Below are 11,004 nucleotides of genomic sequence, written 5' to 3'. Positions count from 1 at the left end.
CTTTCCAAGCCTCCCTTTCCAACTGTAGATAAGCACAGGACCCTGGATGCACTGATTTACTGTCACAAAACACTGCTGAACATGCTATGAAAAAGATATGGGAGATCTACACCACTGCCTCATCCTGCAGCTAGCTACCAAGAGACAGCTGCGTTTGTGTTGCTGTTGGGGGCAGTTGTTACCATTTGTATAATGTAAAGAAACTCTTTTCACAGATCTCTGCTTGACCTTGTGTGTGCACGTTTGGGGGAGCCAAGCCCACCTTCCTGTGCCTAACACAGTGGCTCAGGGCTGCTGAGACGAGATGTACTTCAACATCTCAGCCACAGTGCCTGCACCTCCTACAACCTTGCCTTCAGTGCTGAACATCACCAGCCAGATGAGTCAAAGCAGCACTGCTAGCCAGGAGAAGGGATGTAAGAGAGAATACCATCAACCTCCACCTCTCCTTCCCCCTCATCTTTGCCTCTGCACAGAAAGGCCACTATTTTCACAGTCATTTTGCCAACACTGGAGAGATGTGTGGTGAAAAAAGGCAATAACCAGGGTGAAATATGCAGGCACCAGTTCTCTATTAAAAGGAAAGTTGTCAGGCAAGCAGTTTAGTTTTCCACAGGGAGCAGCTTGGGAAGGGCATTTCTTCAGGAAACAACTCAATCACCATAGCTGAGGCTGTGCAGATTTTGCCTCTCCCCCTTGCCTATGCCTTTAGGTTGCTGCCTGCCTTGCTTATGCCTTTACAGCTAGTGCTTCCCATGACAGTCGAAGCTGCTGTTGCTAAGGATAATAGTTTTCACTGGTTCCTTCCATAGGAATGTGTATTCTGACATAATCTTAAGCAAGAATCACTAGGGGGATTTAGTCAAAGAAAGCTACTGGTAGTTTTATTTTGCAGTGGAAATCTATAAAGCATATTTATTGGCAGCTTATATTCTAAATGAAGTGTCTGATTTGGCTCATCATAAAATAACAGAATTCTGACACTGATTTGAGAATGATTAAACCCTACAAAAATACCTCAGCTGTCCTAAAACTAACTAGACTATAATCCCAGATACTTTCTGAATAATATTTAAAATAAAATGTTTCACTTACGAGCCTCGAGATCTTAAATTAACTTAACTAGGAATGCACAGCCCAGTGATTGTGTAACTTCATTGAAGGTACAGAGTTTATGGGAATATGAGTGAAAAGAGAATATTTTCCAAACATTACCATGAGCAGACAAATTGTATTAAAAACATTCACTCTGTAGTAATACAAAATAAAATATTATCATCTGATCAGCCCAAGTAATGCTGATTTATATCTTTGAATTAACAACATTTCTCTGTACAGTTGCAGTAAGACTGCAATTTTACAAACTGATATTCAGTTGAACATATTTATAACACAAATTATACACTATGTACAAACCTAGTTCTCCAAGGAACTCTTTGTTCAGCATGCTTCAACACAGAAGTGATTTACCAGTTTCTAGGACAGGATGCTAGCATTCCCTTTAAAATAAATACTGACACATGTACATGAAAAAAATCCATTTGCTATCACATGGCAGTGTTCTTAAGTCATTTGTTTGTTACCGTATGTTATAGAAGAGTGGAACCAGTCACAACAATAAATAACATTGCTTATTATGAACTTAGACTTATATTCATGCGATCACACTTTCAGCCCGAATGCTTTTACAAGACTGTAGGATCCATTTATCTTTGCTTTTCTTGACACGTAGATCAAAATTGCAACTACAGGTACTGCTACTGCTGTTACACAGGAGAATGCAATTATCAGTGGTATCATTTGATCTGTTTTTTCCAATCTTCCTGAAAATGGAGACAAAAGGAGGAAAAAATTGTGTAAAACCTGATTGAAACATATATATATATATTACTGTAAAAGCAGTGTTATTAATGACCTTCATTTGGAACACTAGTTCTGTTTTCGTGCACAAAGCACATTTCAAAACATTTTCCTTATGCTTTTTTCTTTAGTAACTCCATTATACACATTTGAATTCCTAGCCACTATCTTGGTCTTGGATTTGCTGTGCAAGTTCAGACCCATCTGATATCATCTACAATGAAGGATACTGTGGAGCTCATGAAGAATACAAGAAGAATATAATATATTTTACCCAGGAAACATCTGGGGACATTTCTACCTCCTGGAAACAATGCTTCAGGAGAAGACCCATGTTTAAAAAGTCCAAATTTTAGACCTTTTTGAGAAACAGAACTTTCTCTGGATTAGTCTCACCGTTCATGCATGTGGACAGAAATGCAGCCAGGATCCACCTTTTTCTGGCCCTATCCTTACAGCTACTGCACCAACTTGGGTAAGAGAGATAATAACATCTACACTGTAAGGAGGTTTGTCCTGGTTTCAGCTGGGATGGAGTTAATTTTCTTTCTAGTAGCTGGTATAGTGTTCTGTTTTGGGTTCAGTATAAGAATGTTGATAACACACTGATGTTTTCAGTTATTGCTAATTAGTGTTTATACCAAGTCAAGGATTTTCCAGCTTCTTGTGCCCAGCCAGCAAGAAGGCTGGAGGGGCACAAGAAGCTGGGAGGGGACACAGCCGGGACAGCTGACCCAAACTGGCCAAAGGAATGTTCCATACCATGTGATGTCATGCCCAGTATATAAACTGGGGGGAGTTGGTGTGGGGGGATCGCTGCTTGGGAACTAACTGAGAATCGGTCAGTGAATGGTGAGGAATTGCATTGTGCATCACTTGTTTTGTGTATTCCAATTATTTCATTATTATTGTCATTTTATTATTGTTAGTATCATTATTATTTTCTTGCTTTCTGTTCTATTAAACTGTTCTTATCTCTACCCATGAGTTTTACCTTTTTCCTTCTGATGCTCTCCCCTACCCTACTGGGTGGGGGCGAAGTGAGTGAGCAGCTGTGTGGTGCTTAGTTGCTGGCTGGGGTTAAACCACAACAAGGTTAAATACAGCTTATTCTCATCAGCTGTTCTATTATTTTGTTTGATTTGGGGAATTTTTTGAGGTTAACTGCAGTATTGTTGCACAAGGATCAGCCATGAGCTAGTTGTGCTCACCTTGACACAAAACTCATTAGAAAGTACGAACAAAGTAAGTTCAAGGCAATAGATCTACCTACCTACAACAGATATCTCAATCACTTTGACGTTGTTTCCAGCCTCATTGAAAACGTCAAGCAAATATCTGCCTGCATCATTTTTGGTGACATTGTAGAGTATAAAGGTTCCATTCACTGATGACAGAATAATTTCTTTCTCCTGATGGACTTTTTTCAGGACCATCTGTGATGGTGGGTTACTGTACGTGCTACATGTAATAGTGACATTTTCTCCTTCTTTAACATTTTCTGATGGATATACTAACACAGTAATATTTTGGGGAGGAACTGAAAAGAAAAGAAATGCAAGGTAGGATTTAGTAACAAACAGAAGGAAAAAACTCATGAGGTATCAACAGCTTGTACACACAAAGTACTAATCCAGTTAATGGATTCACTATAATATTCAAGCATGTAGCTTCAGACACTGCTCTGTCACCAGCTATCCTTCACACACTGCTGTCAACAGCAGCTGACAGAAAGAACATTTTATCAATTGATGGAGTATGTTGCATATCTTCTACATTATATGGAGTCTTTTCTTCTTTTCTTATTTTAAATTCACTGTTTATTCATTTTGAGTTCATGAAAGGACACAGACCAACAGACCCAGAGGTTGATGTCCTCTTTCAACAGAAGAGAAATAGGGAAGGCAAAGGAAGGAGTCCTAGAATAGTATTTTTTCACTAGGTTCCACAATTTTACATCCTGTTTTCAAAGGTGGAAGTGGAACTATGAAAAATTTTGAAGCAGCAATTGTTTTGTGCATCTGCCGTTTTGGACAGTTTTCATTAGCACTAAGATCCTACCACTTATGACAAGAACCTGTGCAACTCTTCTCAGTTTTTTTAAAGACAATTAATTCTTAATGGAACTGAAGATGTTATTCTGTCTGTCTAAAACAAATCCTAATATTAACTCTGTACAGTAGCTATTTTAACTAACCTTTGACATAAAATACTATGTGCTGAGACTGCTCTCCCCATTCATTAATGATACGCATTCATATGTTTCTGCATCCTTTAGCTGAGCTCTGTCTTTGGTATATTTACCACCTACTGCTTCAAGAGTAGCGATCCCATCACCTATTTTCTTTCACAGAGTACTCTGAACAGATGTAACATCTGCAGATGTGCAAAAGATGGTAACACTTTCTCCTTGTATCACTGCACTTGAAGGGAAAACTGAAAGTGTATTTTTTGGTGCAGATACAAAAATAGTAAAGAATAAGAAAGAGAGATGGATTAGTGGCAGAAGTGATGCCTAAGCACTGTTGTCATGCAATAAACAGAAACAGTGGGGCTGAAACAGAGAAGTCTGCTTACTACTGAAAATGAAACTTGCTATCATTGCATGTAGGTTGAGGAATCAGCATTTGGTATAGCTTTAATGCAGCTTGCAAGAACAGGATAGACTCATAACTTAAAGGAGAGCCAAGGGGTTGTAATACAGTCCCTCCACAGAGATTTGAGCACATACTTTCTCTTTGAATCTTTTGTATGCAGGTATCTGGACCCTCCACTGAGACCTATTTGGAAGAAAATACGGGCACTGCATAGCTGCTTTGCCTTATGCATACATTTGCCAAATAGAAGAGTAATAGAAGCTCAGCTGACCTGAGGACTTTGCATATGCTATCTGTACAAAGACAGAATTCACCCTTCATTGTTTGAAGCTTCCTAAATGACCTAATGACATTAGGACCACCTTTTAACTCCATTGACATCAAAGACAGAATTCCCTCACCCTTCACAGATGAGATCTGGACCTAAAATACATAAAACAAAAAACTTGTGTTCTGTCTTGTTCTACTAACCTTGAACAAGTAATCTGACAGCTTTTTCTTCTCTGCCAAATTGGTTATGAGCTTCACATTCATAAAGCCCCATATCTTGACTTTTTACATTCTGTATAGGTAAAGTGGCATCTTTAAACATTTTCTCCAGCTCCCCAGTGGCCGTCTTTTTCTTCCAAGAGATCACTGGAGCCGGATTACCAGAACTAGTACATTTCATTATCACAGTTTCTCCTTCTTTAACAGCAGTAGCAGGGATAACAGAGATCATTGTATTCTTTGGTCCATCTGAAAGGAAGAATCCTGTAGTTAATCATCATTGGATTTTTTAGGGATGGATCCAACAAGTCCTACTGGATGCCAGGCTGTCAGCCTCCCAAAGTTAATTTCTTTTTCATTCTCAGAATAAGTAAAGCACATAGTATGGGAGCTTCCATACAAACTCTTTATAGCCTAAGCATACTAACCAAGTACTTCTAAACAAGAACGTTAAGGTAGATCAGTTTCTCGTTCATTCAGATCCTGACTTAAGACTGTCATTACATTAAAGATTTCGTGTCTTTGTTTTGCTCATCCGCACTGCTCCTTTCCTTGGGGAATAGCAGAGGACTATGCTGATTTTTTTGTACTCACAGGGTTTTGTTTAGTTTGATGGTTACATTTATCACTGAAGTCAAGTAGAGAATTAACCAATTATTTTTAAATTATTGGGAAAACATTACACATACTCACATTCTACATTAAGTGTTATTTCACTTTTACTTTTCCCAAACTTGTTTTCTGCTATACATTCGTAGTCTCCTCCATTTAGGAATGTCACAGATGGAAGAAGAATTCTTCCCTCACTGTAAGACCCCATGTCTGCACTGTCAGATTTTCTCCTTAAAATAATCTTGGGAGGAGGGTTACTCTCAGCAGAACATTGTATGGAAACATTTTCTCCTTCTTGAACTGTTATAGAAGGCTCAATAGAGAGTTCTGTAATGTTTGGAGCACCTGCATGACAAAAGAAAAGGCTGTTATACTAATGAAAAAGTACTAAAGATGGAGAGGGTTTTAAGAAAGCAGGAATTGCTAGCCCAAGGATCTGTTCATTTTGGTTTTGGTCCCAGGCTCCGTCTGAGACTTTGGCTGTATTGAAACAGTAGTAGTAGTATCATCATCAGCAGCAGTAGTAGTAATAATAATAGTGTCCCAAACAGTTTTACTATTAAACAACTACTAAATGACTAAAACTACTAGTTCAAAGAAGGAGACATGACGTCCCTGTGAAATTGCTATGTATATTAGCATTTCAAGGAAATAAGTGCCCCCCACACCACCACTTTCCCAGATTCTTTTATCACTTTGAGTGTTGCATTGCAGGAAATGTATAGAGTTACACATGTACAACAGCAGTACAGAGAGAATTTGCTGAAAATTAAGCATAGAAATGAAAAGCACAGCCCATGAAGAACAGCAGTAAATTGAAAGCTAAATCCTGAATACATAACAAGGAAGGCCCCATAATTTCCTAATTTTCAGTGTTTCAGCATCCTCTAACCCAACAGGCAGCTGCCTGTTGGGTACTGGATAATACAAGTTAAATTCAAGCAGACTTGTACCTTGTATGACAATGTCCACAGTTGCTTTCTCTGTTTTATTAGTTACCAGATTAATTACTTCACAGATGTACAGTCCTGAATCAGTGAAACGGGTATGGGGAATAGAAAGCACATTGTTTTCTATCAGATGCTGAATGCTTTCATCAGCCAAATGTTTTCTCCAAACTATTTGTGTTGGTGGATTACTCTCAGTCACACAAGTGAGTTTTAGAGGGTCTCCTTCCATTGGCGAGTTGCCTGGAGATGCAGTAATGATAGTATTTTTGGGGCCAGCTGGAAGAGAACAAAAGAAAGATAAGGTCAGTAAGTTAATGAAAAATGACATGCACATCTTTAACACTAGCTTCTCTAGAGGTACATTTCACGCAATATCAAGAAAAAAAAGAGAATAATGTGTATTCCAGTAACACAGTGGAACAATTTTTCCACACATGATGAGACATTTAGCTTGCAGCTTTGAAAGATAAACTAGACAAAATGTGTACAAATTTATTTATTTTTTTTACTCTTACATTTGTCTCCCTATTGTTTAGGACTATAAACCTGGAACTGCTAAGCATACAATGGCAATTTTAAGAAAAATTTTTTATCTGCATGCTGCCATTTTTCTTCTAGTCCTTACTTTTTGACTGAGCACCAGTGCTCAAGGTAAGAGAGTGAGAGAAGAGTTACTGAGGGCCTTACTTCTGATATGAACAACAGTAGGTATTTAATGACTCAGTGACTGTTACTGAATACAACAGAATTCAACTGAATACAATAGATTATCTACATAGATAAGAAGTTCAGATTATAAATGATTTATAGCACACGCTTTATAAACCCATTCCATGAAACTTAACATTAAACAGTACTTGGTGTGAAAGCCCTAGAATAAAAATACTTACAGTTTGTATTCAGTTTCTGAGAAGTTACTCTTTCTTTAGGTTCAAAGTCCATATAAGCAATTGGTAACTTGGCCACACAGGTAATCTCTTTCTCAATATCTTCAGCCGTGGGATTAAAAGAATAAGTCACAGTTTTGGTCTCTGTATTTGTGCTGTCATCTTCATAAAAATTTTCCTCATGAAGAGTATATCCCTCTTTCTTTAGGAGTACTTCCAGGTGATCAGAAGGATACACATCAGGAATTTTACAGATGACAGTGACTGGTTCTCCAGCAACTAAGGATGGCCTGATCTCAATGATAGGATCGCTGGGGAAAGCTAAAAGAATAAAATCCATTTCTTTAGTCTAGCAGAGATGAGCTCTAGGGTCAACATAAGAGCAAGATCCAGACATCAAACATCTTGAGTTTAGAGGCATTCAGAACATGATGTTACATCAACTTTATTACAAGACATATCTTGATATGAAGACATACAGGTCTTTTATAAGCAGTTCATACACTAACAGGAATTATATTTGTACAGTTGTTGAAATATGATCACAAATAATCTAATAAGATCCAGCAAGGCACCTAGGCAGTGATACAGCTGCCTAAATATGGGCATTCAGAGCAAGCCATACATTGGTGGCATCCTGTTTTCTGTGCTGGTAGGTTTAGACATCTGAATCATTCCCCTGCAAACTGCAAAGGCTTTGTGGTTTTTTTTTTGGTTTTTTTTTGTTTGTTTGTTTGTTTGTTTGTTTGTTTTTCCCAGCTCTATGGATGTTTTGGGGAGTCTACGTTTTGGCTTTCAAGTATTACCAAGAATAAGTACTAACTTCAGTGCAGAAAGCTAAGCAGAAAGGGGCTAAGAAAGAGTCCTGAACAGACAGATAAAGGAATCTTACAAGGAAATATATGTTGAGCTATAGCAGGCTCATTATCCTAGCATTATCAGTTAACTGCCAACCATGATATGAAAAAACAATTATTGATTTTTTACGAATGTGTACTACTTCAAGAGAATTTTACATGTTTACTTACAGTAAAGTTCAACTTTGATACTCTTCTCTTTTTTCTCTTTCTCACCACAGAAGACAGTACACAGATAATCATGAGAATTCACAATGCTAACTGGATTCATAGTCAAGGTAGAGTATGTCCTATGGTTGTTCACTGTTCCTCCAAGGGGGTTGTCCATCTGGGTTCTCCAGGAAAAACTTGGTGATGCACAGCCAGTAGTATTGCATGTGAGTATGAGTGTTTCTCCAATCTGTGCAACAATTCTGTTAGCAGGTATAATCTCCATTTCAAATGCTTTAACTACAATAGGGAGAACATACATAAACTCAGCAGCATTCTCAACTATTATTTTCCCATTTCTTCTCATGTTCTACTGTGACATGAGGTCATCACTTTGCAAGTTTACTTTACAGTTGTGTGGAGGTTAAACTAATAAAGCTCATACAGTGGTTTACATCTCCAAAATACCCCATAAACATTGCTATTTTTGTCAAGGATAATACAGACTCAGATGACTCTAACAGACAGTTCTCATGTATAAAATGGTATAAACCCAATGCTGTCAGTGAAAATAAATGCATTGGCACAATATAACTTTTTTTTGTCAGGTGGATCTGGTTCTAAAACTTTGTAACATTTGAGGGGAGGGGCGGTAAGTAAGATAGCAAGGACAACTGCAGAATCACTTTCAACAGGACATTTAGTACCAGACTTGACTGATACTGTCAGGGATGACAGTAAAAATCAAACATGCAGTGATATACTGCAGTTGTCTCCTAGACTGTCTTTTAGCAAACTCAGTAAGAAAATGACTGTGTCACTGCAGAGCGTAGAAAAGCTCAAAGTAAACGTCAAAAAAACTTCCTGACATTTTGACAAAACTACTTAATTGACAGTTATATTCACTGAAATGTAAAAGCAACCAGAACAAAGAGAAATAAAGATCAAACAGTAAGTTGTAGGTCAGTTTACACTTAACAAAATTAAAAACAAATAAAGCAAACGCCCCCATCCCCCCAACTTACCTGTCATAAACACATACAAAATTAGCAGCACAGCTTGGCTTGTTCTTCCCATCTGTTTTAACCTTTGTAATTGCTGTTACTAGGTAAAGAAAGTAAACTCAAAAGCCGTGCTTTCTATTTTCTGTGAAGAAGCACAGTGAGATCCTGCTGCTCTGCAACAGTTTACTAGAAGAGAGCCAGCGCGCCGTTTATAAAGGCTCTCCTCCAGGTGGAGCGGGAAATCCCTGGACGGGGAATCCCAGGGCGGGAAGAGACCGCGCCGGGCCGTGGCCCCGGGCTCGGCGCCCTCTGCTGCTTCTCCCCGCACAGGACTCCAAGCCCGGGGAAACGGTAACCACCACCACTTGTAATACTGTGCCTACGAGACTTAAAAAGAGCAAGTCAAGATCTGATCCTACAAGTGATTGAATGGCGCTGTATCTCAGAGGGAAAAGTTATTCAAGCTTGCTGTCAGTGCAAATATATTTGTAGGGCTGAGTCCTGAGCATCCTTCTAACAATCCTCGGTTCTGTAAATAACTTTACCTCAGTATTCCCTTGGAAAACTGCGCTACCGGTTTCAGACGTGTTGTTACTCACATGCCTAAGTATTTTGGACCCCTAAAAATGAAGAAACAAGTCAGATAACAGAAGTCTGGAGATCCGACTTGATCAGCTTGAATGAATCAGGCTCACCCTGTTCGGATGAATTGAATGAACTAGTTTTCCCAATCCCTCTTTAAAAATGTCCCTAAAATGTCTCTCTTTCAAGAGGCTACTGCTATGCATTATGTTACTGATATGCCTCTCAGATCTCTTATGTCCTGTTTATGTATAATTGAAGTATAGCAGTTGATAATAGAACTCTGGGATTATTTTCAGCATTCGGTTTCCAGTGGGTGTACGAATCCAGTTTGGAATGTCTGAGGACAACTATTACTGGCTAATGTAGCAGCCATGTTATAAAAAAAGTAAAATAACATTTTCAGTGTTTAGTTTTCAATTGGGAAATGCTATGAATGCAATTAATGGATAAAGGTTTCCACATCTCAGTTGTTTACTTATTCAACTACTTGAGTAGTTCATATTGGTCAATCATGAATCATTAAATACAAGCAGCAAGAAATTAAAAACAAAACATATATGCTTTTAAAATGTCTCTGACAAATCATTTGGTATGTAATACTTTGGTCATTTGATGTCTGTGAAATATTGTCATCATATAGTATATTTTATAAACAGCACAGATTCAAATATCTAGTAAATGAGTAATAACTTGGAAAAATAAAGGCTGTAGTAACAATGCTGTAATGTTAAAGAAATTTAATTGCTGAAAAGCTGGCACTACATCAACATAATACTTTTTGAGTGGAGCAGATTTTACAGTTAATAACCTAATGCTAACTCCAAAATACCATGTTCAGGCGAGAGTAGTACCAGAAGATATAAGGCTCCTGCTGGCCTACACCCAGTGTGGTCTTCTTCAGGAACTATTTTCTTCTGCTTTTTCCCTGACTGCAGCTGCCCCTACATTTGCATCCTCATCAAAGGACAGCTGGACAGCACAAGCTGCTACAGAAACACACTAGGTAAAATAAG

The 11,004-nt window shown here is 38.3% G+C and overlaps 1 protein-coding gene across 2 annotated transcripts; it reads right to left on the bottom strand.

Moving 5' to 3' along the window:
- Window positions 1–1,211: 1,211 nt before the first annotated feature.
- On the bottom strand, window positions 1,212–9,621 carry VCAM1 (vascular cell adhesion molecule 1). Of its 2 annotated transcripts, XM_030033707.2 has the most exons (8): window positions 9,428–9,613; window positions 8,424–8,702; window positions 7,399–7,716; window positions 6,512–6,784; window positions 5,640–5,903; window positions 4,929–5,195; window positions 3,134–3,400; window positions 1,212–1,823 (listed from the first exon to the last, which is right to left on the bottom strand). In XM_030033707.2, the coding sequence occupies exons 1-8, from the start codon at window positions 9,477–9,479 to the stop codon at window positions 1,663–1,665; spliced, it is 1,881 nt and encodes a 626-aa protein (XP_029889567.1). In that variant the 5' UTR covers window positions 9,480–9,613; the 3' UTR covers window positions 1,212–1,662. The 2 variants fall into 2 exon arrangements, with proteins under 2 accessions (XP_029889567.1, XP_029889568.1); XM_030033708.2 differs by lacking the exon at window positions 3,134–3,400 and having other exon boundaries at window positions 9,428–9,621.
- Window positions 9,622–11,004: the final 1,383 nt, after the last annotated feature.

This window comes from Aquila chrysaetos, chromosome 12 (assembly GCF_900496995.4).
Source record: "Aquila chrysaetos chrysaetos chromosome 12, bAquChr1.4, whole genome shotgun sequence".
Classification (NCBI taxonomy): Eukaryota; Metazoa; Chordata; class Aves; order Accipitriformes; family Accipitridae; genus Aquila; species Aquila chrysaetos.
The sequence above is the reverse complement of the archived record's forward strand: the minus strand, read 5'-3'. Positions and strand labels throughout refer to the sequence as shown.